At 34.7% G+C, this 19,744-nt stretch overlaps 3 protein-coding genes across 7 annotated transcripts; all 3 read left to right on the top strand.

Annotated features, from left to right (window-relative positions):
• Nucleotides 1-172: 172 nt before the first annotated feature.
• LOC109153260 lies at nucleotides 173-11,885 on the top strand. Of its 2 annotated transcripts, none has more exons than XM_019301124.1 (5): nucleotides 173-194; nucleotides 9,093-9,377; nucleotides 9,467-9,662; nucleotides 9,733-9,819; nucleotides 11,110-11,438. In XM_019301124.1, the coding sequence occupies exons 2-5, from the start codon at nucleotides 9,160-9,162 to the stop codon at nucleotides 11,254-11,256; spliced, it is 648 nt and encodes a 215-aa protein (XP_019156669.1). In that variant the 5' UTR covers nucleotides 173-194; nucleotides 9,093-9,159; the 3' UTR covers nucleotides 11,257-11,438. The 2 variants fall into 2 exon arrangements, with proteins under 2 accessions (XP_019156669.1, XP_019156670.1); XM_019301125.1 differs by lacking the exon at nucleotides 173-194 and adding an exon at nucleotides 11,504-11,885 and having other exon boundaries at nucleotides 9,060-9,377; nucleotides 11,110-11,300.
• Nucleotides 6,057-7,984, top strand: LOC109152761. The gene is made up of 7 exons (XM_019300408.1): nucleotides 6,057-6,167; nucleotides 6,247-6,285; nucleotides 6,386-6,522; nucleotides 7,360-7,380; nucleotides 7,485-7,596; nucleotides 7,764-7,821; nucleotides 7,899-7,984. The coding sequence occupies exons 1-7, from the start codon at nucleotides 6,057-6,059 to the stop codon at nucleotides 7,982-7,984; spliced, it is 564 nt and encodes a 187-aa protein (XP_019155953.1).
• A 1,360-nt stretch (nucleotides 11,886-13,245) lies between the features above and the next one.
• On the top strand, nucleotides 13,246-18,738 carry LOC109153258 (sodium-coupled neutral amino acid transporter 5-like). 4 transcript variants are annotated; one of them, XR_002049480.1, is made up of 6 exons: nucleotides 13,246-13,881; nucleotides 14,332-14,484; nucleotides 15,417-15,620; nucleotides 17,392-17,857; nucleotides 17,948-18,213; nucleotides 18,659-18,738. XR_002049480.1 is itself a non-coding variant. In XM_019301121.1 (6 exons), exons 1-5 carry the CDS (start codon nucleotides 13,482-13,484, stop codon nucleotides 18,078-18,080), a joined length of 1,356 nt encoding a protein of 451 aa, XP_019156666.1. In that variant the 5' UTR covers nucleotides 13,246-13,481; the 3' UTR covers nucleotides 18,081-18,101; nucleotides 18,133-18,509. The 4 variants fall into 4 exon arrangements, 2 of the variants coding, with proteins under 2 accessions (XP_019156666.1, XP_019156665.1); XR_002049479.1 differs by lacking the exon at nucleotides 18,659-18,738 and adding an exon at nucleotides 18,337-18,509; XM_019301121.1 differs by lacking the exon at nucleotides 18,659-18,738 and having other exon boundaries at nucleotides 17,948-18,101; nucleotides 18,133-18,509.
• Nucleotides 18,739-19,744: the final 1,006 nt, after the last annotated feature.

Below are 19,744 nucleotides of genomic sequence, written 5' to 3'. Positions count from 1 at the left end.
AAATGTAAGGCGACCTAGACCACCGATTATGGTGATACGCTAGGCGGTCAGTCGGCCGACACCTAGCCCCTTGATGCCGTAAAATCGGTACTTAGGCAGGATTTTTGCAACACTATTTCAGACAATTGAAATTAAAGATGTAATTTTCGTTTGTAATTAAAAATCAGAGGGAAAGAAAAGTGAAAAACAGGCGCAAACCAAAGAAATTTTAAAATCTTTGAACGAGAATGTTTTGGAAGGAGGCGACTATGGTGTACATTGGAAAGGCTGAGTGGTAGTTGATGTGAGGGTGATGTGGGGCGGTTCAATGCCGCGGAAGGGGAACTGCGAGTTCTGTATGCCCAGGAGGAGGTGTACTGGAGGCAACGCTCCAAACAACTATGGCTAAAGGAGGGAGACCTCAATATGCCTTACACTAAGAAAATTCAATGGGGAAAAACTTATTAGTTAAGGGAAAAAGAGTACAACTATAAGCCTTCAAGGCATTATCAGCATAATTTTCAGGATATTGGGATTTGTCTACTAAAACAATTATTTTGCAACTTTTTCCTATTTACATTACTATATCATACTAATGCCTCGTTAAAAACCTCACTAGAAAACTCAGGGGGAAAAACTAGTTGAGGAAAGAGTGCATGATATATGTATTCTTGTTTTAGATTAGCTGCCTCATTAAAAACCTTAGATTTAAGGAAAACCTCGTGGGGAAAAAATTAACTAAGGAAAAAGAGTACAGCTATTAGCCGTCAAGACCTAATCTTCAGGATTGTAAAATGATACTGCCCCTCAAGAAGACAATCTTCAAATCCACACATAAAATATATATATATATATATATATATATATATATATATATATATATTATCTCTAAAATTGTAGAAATTAATTAGTCAAATCTTCTGGATTGTCACTAGAGTGAATATTTTGCACAATAATTTTGTGACTCTTCTAGAGCTCATATTGGTTGAATTTTGACGCTATATATGCTTTGTCAAATATTCTTTAACATACTCATATATCATTTGTGCAACTCAAGTGTTATTGTCCTCATTTGCGACATTGGGGGTAATTCATTGTTTAACCAGTTTGGAATTTTGGCATCACGGGGATCAAACATATATAATAACCAATACCCAAACAACCTATCAAAACGATACATTTGTTTCTCATATAAATGCCAAACTCTTTTGTAACTCGGAATATATATTAAACACTATTCCAATATTTCATTGTAGAAGGAGCCCTAGATGTTGCTAGCAATTTTATCACAAATATCATGTCTGTTGCAATTATGGAACTTCTGGTTCTAAAAGGTGCTCCAACGACAAATGAAGTAAAGGGCTAATAAGATATCCTTACCGAGTCTAAACGGTCTTTATCTACTTCAAGAGATTATTAGGCAACCTATAGTTTGATAAAACCATGACACTTAACCATATAGACATGTGAAAAATAGGCTAACTAGTGTATAAAATTCAAAGAAAAACTCGATCTTCAAGTCGAGATAATACTTATCTTTCACAAGCTTTTTATTTCAAAATCTCCGTCTTTAGATATTGGCGGACATCATCAAGCTCTTTATATATTTCATTGATGTTTACACCATCAATATTGACTGAGATAATAAATAATAAATAAGTTCATTATCAACCTTTTATCGAGCACATAATGGTACATATTATTCCTTCTTAATAAGGATAATAACTTCATTCGCAACTCTTTAAAGAGTACATAATGACACATAAATACATATTTCTTCTTCGAGAGGAAAATACTCAACCAATTCTTAATTATTTCAGGTCATATAAAGACTTAATATTTTAATGTTGCGATTTTCGCTTTTTCTCATTTTGAGAACTTAAAATCCTTCGGGGATTTTGAAATTAATATTAGTTGCATATCTAAGTTTATTATTCTGCCAATAATATTATGTAGCGGAATTTAATGTCATTTACCGTGAGAGAGTTTATTTGATTAGAATCAATCAAGGGTATCTGCGTGAACCCATAAGGCTACAAACTCGCTTCATATCATATCACCTCGTTATTCTTATTTCTCTCCCATGCACACACCTATTTGTAACCTTCGGAGTTAACACTCAACGGTGTAATGTTATAAAGAGAATATATATTTCAGCGAGTCGAGCTATGCCTTAATTGCTCCTTTATACGTTAAATAGTCATGGCACTTCCGGTGCCTAACTCTAGATCCAGATTATCATATAACGAAGCAATTTGTAAAGGCAATGGTGTTGTCGACAACTATAATACTTTCATAAATCTCTCACATATTTATAATTGTGCATGACAATATTTAATTCAACCAGATTTTAGACATTTCCCAGAACTATTCAGATCACATCTGGTTGTCCCGCATCCCTAATATTATGTTTGTTTGGTGCACCTATGAATTGACTAGGGTTTCTCGTCATCTAGACAAGCGTCTCCAGGACTAAATTATTCAAGCTTTTCCAAGAGTGACAATGTTTATTTACTAGATCTAGTATTATGATTCTTATCTCTTTTCACCAATAGATCTCCTATGCTTCTAGGGTCAAAGAGTATCAGTAGATATATTTGGTCCAAGTTGGGGAAGGTATATGGACCTAGTCACTCTTTTATGATCACTATGATCAATTGATATGTTTGGCAGATTATTTGCTAAAGTCGCAAATATATAGACTATCTTTTGAACTTCTAGTTTAGTCTAACTAGCATGTGGATTTAAATAATGAAGATCTTTTCATTTTATGAAATTTCTTGGCATTCCATTAAAAGTTAGTCTATTATCTCCCCTTAATGCCGAGAAACAATCTTCATTAAGTATGTAATCAGCGTATATCTATTGATCCCCTATAATGGGCTCTAGGTTTTTAAACAACAGACGGAGGTTTATAGCCCATAGAGATACGCTGAGGTGGTGATACAATAATGGGCTCTAGGTTTTTAATTAAACAACAGACGGAGGTTTATAGCCCACAGAGATACGCTGAGGTGGTGATACAATAAAATGAACTGCATACTTAGAATAGAAACGCAGATTGAGAAATGTTCAATTCTACCATGTACTATGTGTATGGGGGAGTAATTACGATATGCAGTGAGTCAGATTTGAATTAATACAAATATCCTTAAAAAAAAAATTTGGTAATTTCTTTTTCACACATGTTTTATAATTTACTTATATATGGGTAAGAAATACAAATATCTGACTCATTATGTTTGCCCTAAATGAACCAAATGTTCATGCCATAATTTAAAAAAAAAAAAAATTAGGTCTTTAAAATTTTAAAAGAATCGCAACATATAAGTACTCAAAATTATATGCAATTATATATGTCCAAATAAAGAAAGCATACATATTAATTAAATGAAATTATACGAGTACACAACCATCTTAAGTATGTCAAATAGATGTATAGATGGTGAGACCATTCAGGATCTCAAAAAATCATTTTATAAATATATGAGAAGTCATCGTCATCAAATATATACAACTAATTTGCTTCAGGAAAATTATTATGACGTAATTTACTTCTAGCTTTCAAACACATAGCATTTTAAATAAGTATATCATGATCACTTTGTGACATGATCATAAAATATTTTGGATTGAATAACATAACACTGTACTAATGATAGAAATTCAAAACTTTTTCACCAAGTAATTGCTTCTTTTTGAAGTCAAATCAATTTCCATTATTGCTAGCTATTTACTTTACAAAGTTTAAAGATAGATTCATCATTAGATTCCCCGTCAGAAAAGATAAGAAGATTATGGTTGTGTTCGCTGGAATTGCCAAATCGGGAAGGGAATGGGTGGTTGCCAAATTGAAGAAGAAGAAAGTCACATGAAATGACGACTTTGCTCCTTCCATTTAAGATTAATTGTTGATTTAAAATTTTTTGATCACATTTGGCCGGTAATTCGGTCGGCGTGATCAAAATTAATAAGAATTGCATAGTTAAAAATTTTTATTAATAAAATTAAAATTTTAATTTTTTATTATTAAAAATTAAAATTATTCAACATTTTGAGTAGGAGTTGACGGGGAATGGGAAATTCCCGAGCCCGTCTAATTCTTCGCGGGGACGGGGAACATTTTTAATTCCCCGCCCCCGCCCCGTTGCTATCCCTATCTGAGCCGCCGTTCATTTGATTAAAAAAATATGATTTTTTCTGCCCATTATACGCCTAACTCTCTTAGGGCCCGTTTGGTTCACGGAATAGACCGGCCCGTTTGGTTCACGGAATAAGCCGGGAATGGCATAGCATTCCCGGTAATAGGCGTCTATTACCAGGCTTAATATTCCTAATAATAGCATATTACCTCAAATAAGGTAATAGCTATTACCAGGGGCCCCTTGGTATTAACTTATTCCTGAGTCCTCAGGAATAGAATTTTTTTTTTCTTTCAATTTTAACCTTTATCATTTTTTGCATTCTCTCCCCCATCTACGATTCCTTCCCCAATTCTTTTCATCATAAGCATTAATCAAACAATTTCTTCCGGCCATTCTGCATCAACCTTTGCAATTCTTTCTATCATCTACATCAACATCAAATTAAAGCTTCAAACAAAGGTAATTTTTTGAAATTTATTTTTTACAAATTAATTATTATTGATATTTAATACTGAATATTCATAGTAAGTAATCCATGTTTCTGGGCAAATTAAATTAGCACTGCATCAAGAAATTTGTAACAATCAATTCATACAACATCATTTTTCAAATGTATTATACACTAAATTGATCAACAATAATAAAGAATAATCATAACCCCATGCGTTTCATTACTCGTGGCCAGAAGATGGTGATAACAATATTGTTTTGCATGAAAGCATACAACAAAATATACAATTATCAGAAACATCCCTCAAGAATGTTTTAGGGAACAAAAAAACTCCGTGAACCACTTTTTTTTTTTTTTTTTTTAAATGCCAGAAAACTAACCCGCATTGTTCAAAATCATCGTTAACAAATATCACATCAAGTGCCTAATTTTCTTGTCCTTGAACAAAAGCTTCTTCCAACAATGATCTCTCTTTAATGCCTTTCTCTTTTCTTGTTAAAATTCTTGAATTCTAAAGAATTTGCATCAACCCACAATTCACCTATTCCCAGAAGCACCGTTATTAACGCCACCGACGAACCATGTCGTCCTCTTTCGTCGTGGCGCGCCGCTTCAAGTGGTTTACGTAGCCATGACTTCTCTAATATATATATTTTGATCACTAACAATGATTGAATGATTAAACAAATTAATTCTCAGGCTTTTAGAGATAATTATGTGAAATGGCGTGAGGGAGATAGATAAAATAATCACTTGTAATTCCTTGTCTGCTTGAACTAATCACATCTCCTTGTATAGAGAAGATAGGACTGTTAATTATCTCACAAGTTATTGTAGAAAGACTCCTTGAATCAAGGATAATCTCTTATCTTGAACAAAACTCCCTGATGCTTTCAAATTCAGTTGTTCTTTCACTTATCAGTAATATTTGTGTATATATATGTTAATTTTTATACAATATTGTAGTTTCTATAGAATAACATTATTTAAAAACATATGTAATAATAATAATAATAATAATAATAATAATAATAATAATAATAATAATAATAATAATAATAATACATTTTTTGTATAGGAGTATTTATGTCTTGTAAACTCATATTCCATTTTTATTCCTTAAACCAACCAAAACACTGAAATAACATTCTTAAACTCTATTAATTCAACGAACCAAACAAAAGAATACAATTCATATTCTATTCCTTATGAAATACTATTCCTATTCCTTTAAAATTTATTCCATGAACCAAACATGCTGTTAGACTCTTATTAGTATAATAGATAGAGTAGATAGTAAATACATTTATATATAATTGCTTTTAGGAATCCAACAACATTAAGAATTCTACCATAAATATAAACCCATTATTAATTAATGCCAAAATAATGTGTATATAAGATTTTACAACATTAATCAATTTTCACTGCATGCCCGGGAGTATTTTATTGTTGAGTTGTGGAATAGCAGTAGGGTAAAGATGAGTAAGGAGCAGAAGAGGGAGCATGAACGAGCAAAAGGCGGGGAGGATACGATACCCTGGAGGGCTCTCGTTTTTGGGTTAATTGGAGCTTCTGCCGCTACGATTGCCGTGAGTTATTGGTTTCTATTTTTAGTCCTTTAATCTACCCTAGGGCTTCTTTTATCTCATACTTTGGTGGTTTTTACAGGCTTCAAAATTGCCGTCACCTAATTGGATGTATTCTCAGGTAACTACTAAGTATTAAACTCATAATTGATACTATTTGCTTAAACTCATAATTGATACTATTGCTTAAACTCATAATTGATACTATTGAATTTGAAAAGCTTACCAGGTTTGAAAAGTTTACCAAGTCAGAGACGGGGTCGAAGCGTTTGACAGAATTTCGTGAGGATGCTTGTAAATTATACGAAAGATACAAGAGACAATTACGCTTATTGGCGTATGAAGATGAAATAGACTGGTAAGATTAATCATCATCATCATATATTTTTCATGCTTTCTTTCTATTACCGGTAATACAACATAAAAGATATGATTCCTTCTGATCTCTAGCATAAGAATGATGCACTTTTTCCTCTATGACTTGGTTTCAAAGGAAAAAGAATTATGATATAATTTACACAAAATTTAGGCAGGGCTGAGGTTAATAATTAATAGAAAGGGATTTAAGAGGGGTAGTTGAGCTTGCTAAGTTAAGCAAATCTGCAGATTATCTTATTTAGTTGACATAATTTCATTGGACACATGTAGTGCCAACAATTGAAGCATGTGCTCCATCTCAACTAAAAGCTTAAGCTTATAGTTGGATTGCACATTAATGGCTATATGCTCAACAGTAATAATAAAATGATCTTCTTTATAATTAAACCATTTACCGTTCCTAGTTTTTCACGAATTGGTGATTAAGAGACTGAAACAATAATGTTTGTGGAACTAGTTGATTCTTTAATTTAATTCTTGAGGTGCTCTTCAAACATATGTTATGGTCGTATCATAGTAATTTGTCTTTGCTTTACATAGGACCGGTGGGGGACCAATTCCAGAGAATCTCCTCGGGTGAATTCAAGCTACCCATCGTCACATCACTATTCAGTATTGGGTCTTGAAAGGTAGGACTTCACTAACATACTATAAATAAATTGTTACGGGTTTTCTATTAACTAATCTATTTCGTAATGGCCATGTATTTGTTGTCCTTATACTAGCCTGGATTGTTCTTTTTCGCACTGGGGCATATTTCAAAGCAAGTATACCTTATGTTGTACTATAAATCCATTTTTGTTATGTCATTTAATAGCCTGGGTTCTTTTGTGGTGAGGTGATATCATTTTTACCTTCTGCATATCTATTCCCTTCGTGGTTAAAAGTCTGTATTTAACAAGAACATCTTAAAGCTAACATTCTGGGTTCCTTTCTGAACAGATCAAGGGCAAAACCATATACAGATGATGAAATAAAGGTACTTCATATTGTTTCTGCATCAGCTAAATTTCTTTCCAGCTTTAAATCAAAGAATATCCTTTTTGCATTATTGGTGAAACAAAGTATTATTTGTGCTCTTTCCAACTAGCATTTTGTGGGAAAGTTTTCCGATTTAGAAAACACGTATACTAGGATTACTAGCACCCAATTTCTCCAGTTTCCTATTTCTTGAGAGAAGTGGAATATTTCTTCCGTTTTTGCTTTTCCTTTTTTATGCAGACAGCCTTTTGGGCAAAGATAATGGAGTGCCATCCTGATCAGAATCAGGATAATAAAGGTGGGCATTCACAATCCGCAAATCTCATTCTCAATTCGTATATACACAATTAGTTGACTAACATATCTTTGCTACAGAGTTTGCTGAAGCCAAATTTAAGACCGTTATGACGGCTTACAAGGCAATAATGGCACGAAACGATGAAAAATCCACACCAATTTGAGGACTTGGGTGGCTACATTCTGGAAGAGTAATTTAATCTTTTGAATAGCATCATTACATATACACTTCTCACCAACTTTTTGAGTAGAAATAAGCACAAATCAGATCACTATGTTCAGTGCCCCAAGATTGAGATTTGAGAGGATACAAAGTTTTTTTTTTTTTTTTTTTTTTTTTTTTTTTTTGTCACCAGGACAAATAAATATTCTTCTTCTACATGCTTATCTTCACCTACAAACCTCCATGCTTGGAGGAGCTCTGTAATAATATGCACCAACAGTTTCAAGGAACAACATTTGTCTTGCTCCTTCAGCCTTCATCTCTAAATAATGCATAATCTTCAAATTTCAATTTTTGTTATTTCAACTAAACTTCATTATATCCTATGCTATCCTATAAAGTTATTAAAGAAAGAACATCAAATTTATTTTTCAGACCATGATTGAAAAACTTGTAAACGCTCCTCGAAGGTGATTAATAGGCCTCTAGGCGTCGGTGTGTATTTTTTTTTAATTTTTTAGAAATATGTTTAAAAATTTTTAATTTTTAAAGATTAATAATTATAAATTATTTAATACTTTAATAGTTAATACTAAAATATTAAATATTAACTTAAAAAACATCTTTTTTTTTTTGCTCAAAACGAAGTTGCTTTGAGTGAAATAACCTATTTAAAAAAAAAAAAAGAAAAAGAACTACCGCTAATTGGCTGACTAGGCTGTATTTTGCTCAAAACGAGGTTGCTTTGAGTGAAATAACTTGTTTTAAAAAAAAACAACAGCTAATTGGCCGACTAGGCCGTATTTTGCTCAAAATGAGGTTGCTTTGAGTGAAATAACCTTTAAAAAAAAAAAAAGAAAGAACAATATTGCTCAAAATAAAATTGCTTTGAGTGAAATAACTTGTTTTTTTCAAAAAAAATAGCTAATTGACCGACTAGACGGCCTACTCGTGCCTAACGGGATTTTTTGAACAAGACAATTGAAATTAGAAATGTAATTTTCGTTTGTAATAATTAACGGGATTTTTTGAACAAGACAATTGAAATTAGAAATGTAATTTTCGTTTGTAATAATTAAAGAAAAGTGAAAAACAGGCGCAAACCAAAGAAATTTTAAAATCTTTGAACGAGAAGGCAGAACGGTCGTTCACTCTCAGGTCATCACTCATCGGAAAATGGATTTCAAATGCTCCGATTCCGGCCTCTGGGAAGAGGCTCTGTCGTCCTATGACGCCCGCATCGAGGCCCTGAATAAGCCTAATCTCCTCTCTCTCGACGCCTTCTACCGGAACGAACTCCCTCTTCTCCTCCGGCAACGGAACCCTAATCCGTACCTCACCACTTCCGACCTCACCAAGCTCATGCAATGGAAACTCACACGAGGCAAATGGAGGCATGAGAATTTTCTTACTTTTTTCTCGCCGTTACCTTATTCTAGTAGTATAGATAGTATGATTTTCAATTTGGAGTTCTGATTTGCAGGCCGAGGCTTTTGGATTTCGTTTCGTCGTTAGACGACGCCGTAGTCAAATCGGCTTCGCAGGCTGCATTTCAGTCTCTTCCTGACGTCTCGAAAGCCGTTTCGGAGCTCACGGTTTTGAAAGGTGTAGGTCCGGCCACGGCCTCCGCTGTTCTGGCTGCTTACGCCCCTGATGTTGCGCCATTCATGTCTGATGAAGTAAAATTATACTCATATAACATATTTGTTGTTTCCCCCTAATTACTTATCTGATCGATTTTTGGTTCAGGCGATGCAGGCTGCGATTGGGAACTCTAAAGATTACACTCTGAAGCAGTATCTAGTTTTTGTGGACAAGCTACAGGCCAAAGCTAAGGTTGGCCATGCTGCTAATACTTTGGTTTGATAGAATTGGATGCAATTTGCATTTATTTTGGGAATGAAGCTTTTGCATTTTCATTCAACTTTTTCTGTGGAATTATTGATCTACTGTACTATGGTACATGTTTCATAGTGTTGATTCTTCGAATATGTGAAGTAGGTTGCCTAACTTGAAAGTAGCCTAGAGAAGTATTAACCATGTGAGGAATGCTTGAGCCTTGACATAACAGATTAACAGGCCCAGGAGCTAGTTGCCTAGTAGTATTAGCATATTTAAGTAAGGTCTAGGAGTACGGGACCTATGGTAACTTGAGGGTGCATAGTTAAGTAGGTGTTTGGTAAATGGCTGTTAGCTGATTGGGATAGTGAGTTTACCTAGTTGATAGGCTGATAGCATTAGCTGATTGTAGAAAAGTGTTTGGTAAATTAGTTGTTAACTGTTACCTGATTACATACAAAATGACTTTCTCAAAAAGTTGATCGAAAAGCTAATTAATCAAACACTTATATTGATTGTTTAACCAGGTCAAATAAGCTAAAATTGGCTGATAGGCTAACTATTTTACCAAACAGAGCCTAACTCAATGCTGGGTGGTCTATGTGGATGTTTTATTCTAAGATTTGAACAGTATTTACCATATAATTGGAAAGCAGACATAGGAACGCTTGAAGGTCAGATTGAGCCTGTTGCGCTTGGGTTCTTTTAATTTTGTTCTTGTCAAAGGAAATTATAGCACAGAGGAGAGCTTAAGTTAACATTGATTATGGAATAGAGCTCCATTAGCGAAAAGCAGTAGATTGTATTTCAAAAATAACTCTTAGGAAATGGAACTTTGGAAGTTGGAGTTTTAATAGGCTCATGAAGTCTTTCAAGTTTCAATATGTGAGTATTAGTTCATTGCCCAGGCCGGGGACATTACCATAGGATTTTAATGATTTCTCTAAATGTGCTCTTCAACAAATAATGTGCAGACCAGCATGGTAAATCTATTACAAAGCTCATAGACAATTGAGATAATAGATTAAATTATCCTAAATTACTAAGCTCTTTGTAGGCCATGTTCTTGAAATTTACAGCTTTGTGATTCTTTTCATTGTTTTTTTTAAGATGGTTTCCTGTTCTCCTTAAATGGTAGATGGAGTTGTAGGGTGGGGTTGTCTGGTTTGACTTTACTCAATGTCCTGAACCTCAATATGGTCCTTTTTGCATACTTTTTGAATATAAAGCATAGCCTATTGGCCCCATTGGTGGGTTTGACACAACTTGATGGAGACTCATTTTCAGGAATTAACAGCAATGGGGGTTTCATTTACTCCTTCAGACATTGAAAGGGCCCTATGGAGTTGTGCTATGGGTGTCAAGTTGAGTGCCTCATCAAAGAAGCCAGGGGGAGAATTGGAGAACAAGTCAAAAAGAAAGCGAAAGCGATAACTTGGACCATTCTAGTCCGCATAATTCATGAATTGTGTCAATTGGTAAGTTAACTCTTCCTCACCCCCTCCCCAAATCTTATTCAAGCTTTTTGACTGCTTGTAGTAGGTTGTTTATATATATATTGCCCATCTAAGGTTGGCACTTTGAAATTGCATTTTGATGGTTAATGACACTTAAAATAAAGGGAAAAATGACACTTTTAGTCCCCCTAATTATGAGCACTTTGAATAATATGTATATACAGGTTTGTATAGTGGTACCCAGAAGGTGTTTACTCAAACCTACCACAGGCAGTACTTTACTACTTGTGATTTACCCAAATCCTATAGTAGGGTACCGAACCTTATATGAATGGTAGGGTACTTTTTTTGATTGGAAAAGAATTATGCATTAAAGATCCTGGAAAAGGGAATCAGCTTGGTTGGCGTGAGTGGTCGTGCACTATTGTCCCTTAAGAGAGGTCAAGAGTTCGAATTCCCTCTCGTATGAAAAAACCAATTTGCGAGTATGGTACGGGCTTAGAGGTGTTTCCTAGGACCGGCTCAGGACACCTCGTGGTCTGACTTAAAAAAAAACTTTGCCTCTTAATTAGGCCGGCCCGGTGCGAAAGAGGATTAGTCTGAGTATGGTACGGGGACTCATTGTCATTTCTAGTTTGTTATAGTTTTTTGTTTTTTAAAAAAAATTATACGGATGGATGGTTAATTCTACGTATATAATTCAAACAAGTCTAAAATGGACTTGAAAGCAAAAAAGAAGATACAAGCAAATGCCATATTTTAAATACAAATTGCAATTATCTTGCCATTTACGGAGTTTAAAAATTGTGTACGTGTACCTATTCTAAACGTAATTTGAGTTACCATAAAGAAATTGTTTCCTGATGATTTTCAACTTGTAACGTGTTAGGAGCAAAGTTGATTATTAGGGGTAACTGATTCTTCAGTAATAACGTTTTTTTAGGGGTAATTAATTAATTAGTAATAACGTTTGCAATGAAACGATGAAAGCCCTAATGTACCCGAAGAATCCAATACGGTATTCCTGTTTTTAGGTTGTTTGTCCCCATTACGGTTGGCCTAACTGTCTTCCACGTTATGGCATCTCATTTCTTTTTTCGTGATTCTCACGTTACGATATCTCGAGTGCACCAACATTTAATTCCCTTTATTTAATCCTCATTTAATTGAGTTATGATAAAGTCAATTAGGTTGCCATAGTACTAGCATTTGTCATATCAAGAACATTAAGAGGAGAAAATAGAGGGAAAAAAAATTAACTTTATTCTTTGAATTATTACTTTTAACAATAATATATAATATAATATGGAGTAATGACTAATGAATTATTTGGCCTTAGGACACTATTTTTTTTTTATAATGCCGTTGACTCTATTACATTGTAGTATCTGTTCAAACATGCTTTCTCAATCAAATGAAGCACAAAGAATCAACAACGCCTCCACCGAGGCTCGATCTCACTACCTCCCACATTTGAGAGGTCATTATATGCCTCCACTGAGGCTCGATCTCATGACCTCCCACATTTGAGAGGTCATTATATGCTATCTGAGCACAAGGTGTTTGGCCTTATGACACTACTTAACTAGTCTACTAATTCAAAATTAGTTTGTACACCTTGTTAAGCTTGTTTTGCTAGCAATGGTAAGGTGTAGGATTCGCATCCTGATGAGTATTTAGGATACATCTCGTGATTTACCTCATGTGTCCATTTCCATGATAAGAGAGGTTAATAGTCCTTAAATTTGAGATTACAATTTATAATAATGAACATATCGTAAACTTAATGACTCATGGTGTGCGACAGTAAAAATTTTGGGTACACCCAAATAAATGGTCCTTCAATTAGAAGAGTCTACCAGCATTTTGCCATGTCCGCTGAATCATTGAGTTATCGGGATTTACATCCTTCTAAACGCTCTGTCGGGTCGAGATGTGAGGCCCTTAGGATTGGGGTTTCAAGCTTTTGGGAGAAGGATAGAAGTAGATAGGAAGCGAAGGGCACACATAGGCGACGTTGCAGGAATTGATTGGACTAAGGAAAACGGATCGGCGTCCGTATTGGTTCCCGCGTAAATTCTCCTAACTTATTATTGTTATTTTTTGTCTGAAAGAAAGAAAGAAAGAAAGGGGGTTACGAATAATAGACTTTTCTCTCTACGTATAAAATCCAAATCCCCAGAATTTAACGGAATTACAGATATGTCATTTAGCGACCGGAAACACCGCCGGGGTCCCAAGGTGCTTCCGCTCCTCGACCAGAAGGTTGAGGATTCGGAGCATGCTGAGGGCGGATTCGACGGCGCGTCCTACTCCGGCGCCGTCTTCAACCTCTCCACCACCATAGTCGGCGCCGGGATCATGGCCCTCCCGGCCACGCTCAAGCAGCTGGGGACGATTCCGGGGCTGCTCGTCATCCTCCTCGCTTCGATGCTCACGGAGAAGTCGATTAGCATTTTGCTCAGATTCAGCAAGGCTTCCAAGACCGCCTCCTACTCCGGCCTCGCCGGCGACACTTTCGGCGGCTTTGGCCGGACGCTCTTGCAGGTCTGCATTGTGGTTAACAATGTCGGCACCCTGGTCGTCTACATGATCATCATTGGTTTGTATTTTCCTCATGTTTTTCTTTTCTTTTCTAACTTTGTTATGACCGCTTTTGTTTTTTCTGTTGATAACTACTCCTTATTTTAGTGCTTTTCTCACCTATTATAATCCAATTTCTTTAAATTTAAGTTTTCTTCAGCTCCTTTTCCTTCTTCTGAAGAGTTATTTGTTTTGTAAAATTCACAATTGGGTCTATTTAGTATATCTACCTATCTCCAAGGTTTAGTTGGTGTTTTGTGGGAAATGAAGTTGTTTGTTACATGAGAACTTGTTTCTTAAGCTCTCTTGTTCATTTATCTCCTAAATGATTGTTTTGTCTTTATTAGAACAGAAGAGAATTAATTGCTTCTTTGATTTTCAGTCAAGTATGAGATGTGGATCGTGTTAATTAATATGCCAAACATTTGATTAGTGAAGTAAATTATCCTGTTGTGTATTTTGGTTGCAGGGGATGTCCTATCTGGGATTTGGTTCGATGGGGTGCACCATTTGGGTGTAATGGAAGAATGGTTCGGTCAACATTGGTGGACGACACGTTCCTCCTTGGTGCTTATTATCAGCCTTTTTATTTTTGCTCCTCTCATTTCATTCAAACGTGTAGGTGAGCAACGGAGCATCAACAAGATAGAAAATATTTGCAACTCTTCTTTAATGAAATAAAAACAAAATTAAAAAAAAAAAAAAGCTTTAAAAAAAAATTACTACATGTGCTAGTATGAAATGGGGATACCCATACCCTGAGTTTTAATAGTTGCTCAATGCAGTTTGGATTTGATGTATAGATGATGTTTGCAATTTGTTTAGTCCATCATATTGCATTTTTCAATTTCAAACAATGAGTAAAAGTTCCTCATAGGAAACTCTTCTAATCTGTTCAATACTTCAATCCAAATTGTCAGGTCTTGATCCTATGGATGTCATTCTAAAACAATACCAGCAGCATTTGATCTTTGAAATAAAACAAATAAAAAAATTACTCTCGTTCAGTTATGTGATGATTTTCTTAATGAAACTAATGGAGAGAAGAACTTGGTTAGCCTATATTCTTCATTACTCTTATGAACTTCCTGGCAATTAAAACATATCTTAATGAGTAGGATAAGCTTAAGAGTAGAGACCCTGAATAGCGCCTAGTTGGTTAGCTAATACTCCAGTCCTACAATATCAAAGTAAGTGAGAGGATTGATTTTCTTATTCAGTGACTCCCATCTCTGCTAAACATTCAATTAAGACAATGGATTGATACAGCTTTGTGAAATTTATAGCACTAGTGATTTTACTCCAGTGTGGCTCTGGGGAGATCTCTTTGTCTATCTACACTATAAGATTGATGTAATGATGCTTTACTCATGCACTTACAATCATTGATCACTGTAATGCATTCAGGGTTGAGGTTCTTGTCTTGTTAACTTGCTAAATCTTTCTTCTACTAGGTTGAATAGGGAAATCTGAAATGACAATTCAATTGATTTCCCCACTATTAAAAGTAAAATGAGAGTAATTTGATGTGACTTTGTCCTCTTGTTCTGTCAGATTCTTTGAGATACACATCGGCCTTGTCAGTGGCTTTAGCTGTTGTCTTTGTGGCAATCACAGCCGGTGTAGTCATTGTTAAGATGATAAATGGTAGCATTCAAATGCCACGCATGCTGCCTAACGTTGTTAATCAGGCATCTTTCTGGAAACTTTTCACAGTTGTTCCTGTACTTGTCACTTCCTACATATGCCATCACAATGGTAAGCTCTAAGTTCAAGCAAATTTGTGTTTTTCATTGTGTAGTGCTCCTTTCTTGTGATGAATGATTGAATGCATAATCTATGCTTAATTTTTTGAGAAATCTGTTTATAATCAAATATGTGAATGGATAAATTTGGAGCATGTGTCAATTCCATGAGAATTGATTCTGAAAATTGTTAAAATCATTAGATACTCGCCCACATCTTAGTGGGTCATGCATGGAGTTTGGTTGGTAGGAAGTTAGTGCACCTCAATAATATGAAAGATACTAATCTCATGATCTGAACTAAATTTTAAAGTACTAAAACTTTATTATATTCAGTTCTCATATCCACTTTCGTGGTTTTGAAGGTTTCTGTTAAGGGATAGGCATTTCTTTCTGTTGCATAGTATCACCAAGGGTATTTAAATAGGTATATAAACATTTGGGTACCTTGTTTTACATATGCATTCTGCTCCTAGAATCACTGACATTCCATGCACATGCTGAAACTGTTTCATAAAGCTTTTGTAGAACTGTAAAGTTTGCAATAAATGTTCATGGTCAAATTGCAAAGAGCCTTGTATATATGATCTACTTTTTAGTTCATTTATCTTACTATTGTGATTACTAGCTACATCCCTATATTGTGGCTTTACCCTAGTTATATAACATACTCTCAACCATCTCTTAAATTTTGTACTTCAAGCATCACTTCTCTCCATTACAAGCAAAGTCAGAGCACCGGTGCCTTCTAATGCTAACACTGATGATGAAAATCTGCATAAAATGTGCAAATGCAGCATCAGTTGAGTGGTGCACTTAGCAGCACTTTATGCATGAAACTTCTGACTCAATCAAAAGAAATTGGCCTAAAATTTTTATCTTTTCAAGAAAATTTGGTACTTTTTGGCTAATTATGTTTTTTTTTTTAAAAAAAAAGATCTTTTAATTCAATTGATGATTGATGATTTCCATTGATAACAAATCCTAAGGGTTGTTTCTCAAAATGTTCGCAGTGGTGGCTTGGTAACTTCTACCCTTGACTCTTGAGAGCTTTTGTCCTACCTTTGGATGTCGCAGTCATTTTTCCCACTTTTCTTAATTTAAAATTTAGAATTTTTTTTTTTCTGTGAACATAGTGAGTATAGGATTTGAAAATGCCTTAAGATTTGTCATCAATCATTGAAATCCATAGATGAATCGAATCCGACGGTATAGTGGTGAAACTATCAGATTTTTTCTTCTAGATGTGGCAGCTCTGCATCTTCTTCACACAAAGAAGATGAAAAGGATTTTTTTTTATTATTTAAAAAAGAAAGAAATCTTCCGGTTTTTTTAGAAGATTTGTTAAGGAAAACAGTTTTAAGTTAAAAATATTTCTTTATAAATTTTAAAATATATTCAGATTTTGTAAAATTGTAGATTTTTATCGTTGAAGAGTTTATGATGAATAGTTCATTTGTCTATATAAGGATAATTTCCTTTTTTGACTGATTTTGCATTTGTTCTGGACTAAATTTTTACTGTGAGTGAATGGTTGAAAACAAGTGTAAATCATTTTCTAATATTACTAACTAAACATTGGAAAAGTTTTTCCCCCTGTAAGACCTTTTCCTTTTTCCCAATTTGTTTAGTTAATTATTTATTTATTTTTATGTATTATAGAAGAGGTGTAATTGTTCAATAATTTGTATGCATATGATGTTACTTATCACATTCATTTGATTATCCACAACATAAGCACTTATTTGAAACTTATTATTGCTACATTTTGACATATACTGCAGTACATCCTATAGAAAATGAACTTAAAGACCCCAGCCAGATGAAATCAATAGTCCACACATCAATCACGTTATGTACTTGTGTCTATATTGCAACTAGCTTTTTCGGATTCCTTCTCTTTGGTGATCAGACACTGGACGATGTACTTGCTAACTTTGATGGAGATCTTAAGATTCCTTACAGTTCAATGATTGATGATTTGGTGAGAGTGAGCTACGTAATTCACTTGATACTTGTGTTTCCTATAGTCTTCTTTTCCCTCCGCCTCAACCTTGATGGCCTTCTATTCCCGCATTCAATTCCTATTGCCTATGACAACCGGAGATTCTATACTGTTACGGCAGTTCTCATGTGTTTCGTATTTTTGGGAGCAAATTGTGTGCCAAGCATCTGGGATGCTTTTCAATTTACTGGTGCCACAGCTACCGTCTCCGTTGGTTTCATCTTTCCAGCTGCCATTGCCCTTAAGTGAGTATCGTTTTTTTGAAAATTTCCTATACTTTTGCAGCATTCCTTGGTATATATGTAACTTCATATCCTACAACCATTGTTGAGCAGGGATCCTCATGGAGTTGCAACCAAGAATGACAAGGTAATGTCTTGGATCATGATAGTTACCGCTGTGTTTTCAAACACGGTAGCCATCTGCTGCGACATATACAACATTTTCAACATTGGCGGTGGGAGTTGATCGAAACGAGTTTGGGTTGGGAAACAATGAGGGCACTTTTCAACATTTTCGAAAACTAAGAAATACTCAGCTGCATTGATCTCGTTTTCCCGGCTCCTGACTGACGCCTGACCTAACCGTTCAACTGATGAAAGTAAGACATGCATATTTTATTTATACTCTATAGTTGTGGATTGTGAAGAAATTTTGTTAAGTTGTTAACACTATTCTTTAATCTGCAATGTTCTTCTTAACATAGCAAGACAATTTTTTACAGATACAATGAAAACCAGATAACAACAATACACAGATTGTAACCATTGTTTTGTGGGGAACATTCAATATAGTCTGTACTTCCTTTTGGTTGGGGAGGTTCAGGTTCTTTGTATCAGAACAACCTTTATACTGAATTACTGACACTGAAATATGAACTGTACATCTTTATCTTTATCACTGAGGCTATAGGTATTGAGTTGATGTGTGTCAAATGCTGTTTTGGATTTTTGCTCCGACACCCACTCTCTTATTACATGTTTTTGTTTTCAATGGATGATGGGATTAGGATGATGGGTCTGACACTGTACATATGTGTTGAATAGAAGTAGGTGTTCAGAGGATGCACGCAATTGTAGCATGACTGGAATTACACAGACCTGGCTGGCATGCTTTCAAGAATGACACCAGCCTTCTCTCTACCTGCATCCTATATATATATATATATATATATATATATATATATATATATATATATATATATGGCCCAGTTCCAGTGCGGCCATGCCTTAACGTGCGGTCAGTGCGGACGCACCATTAGTTATGCAAACATGTACCAATAGTGTTAGGAAACACACAACAAAATAATGCACCAATGGACCAAAAAACACACCATTAGATATGTATAAGCGTACCACACAGTGTTCGAAAACGCACAATTAAGTGTGGGGAGTTATGGTGTATTTTTTTTTTTTTTGGATGTGTGTTGTGTTTTGTGATGTATTAGTGCATTTCATTGTTGTGCGTTTTTCTAACACTATTGGTGCATTTTTACATAACTAATTGTGCGTCTGCACCAACCGCACTTTAAAGCATGAGCGCATTTGAGATATATATATATATATATATATATATATATATATATATATCTTTTTTGGAAAAATTATGATTTATGCTCCTCAAGTATATGTCACCCTCTAATTTCAAGTGGTATAAATATTGTCCTTGAATTATCAAAATGTGACCATATATAGAGGGGCAATGTTGCCCGTATTTTACCATTCAAGAGTAATATTTATACCACTCAAAATTGATGAGTGACATTTACTCAATGGACATATATTACAATTTTATTTTTTAGGTTATTAATAATTCTAATGGGTTGTGTTGGGTCCATATAAATCTAAATTCGAATAAATATATATAGTTTAAGGGTAGAATTTTAAATAAGGAGTATGTAGTATTTGTAGTTTTGTAGCATTGTTGTCAAATCTGCATTATTGAAAGCAACGAAGTAGTGAAATCCGATAGGTGACAAAGGAGAGTGATGCTTCCTTGCTGGCTTTCTTCTTCTTCTTTATGATTATATATATGTGTGTATGACTGTGTGTTGTGTGTTATTAACTTTTGATGATTGAAACATCCTACTAACTAAGAGCACTGTAGTAAAAAGGCCTGTCGGTCATGCTGTC

Source organism: Ipomoea nil, unplaced genomic scaffold, assembly GCF_001879475.1.
Source record: "Ipomoea nil cultivar Tokyo-kokei standard unplaced genomic scaffold, Asagao_1.1 scaffold2480, whole genome shotgun sequence".
NCBI classification, from domain to species: domain Eukaryota; kingdom Viridiplantae; phylum Streptophyta; class Magnoliopsida; order Solanales; family Convolvulaceae; genus Ipomoea; species Ipomoea nil.
The sequence above is the reverse complement of the archived record's forward strand: the minus strand, read 5'-3'. Positions and strand labels throughout refer to the sequence as shown.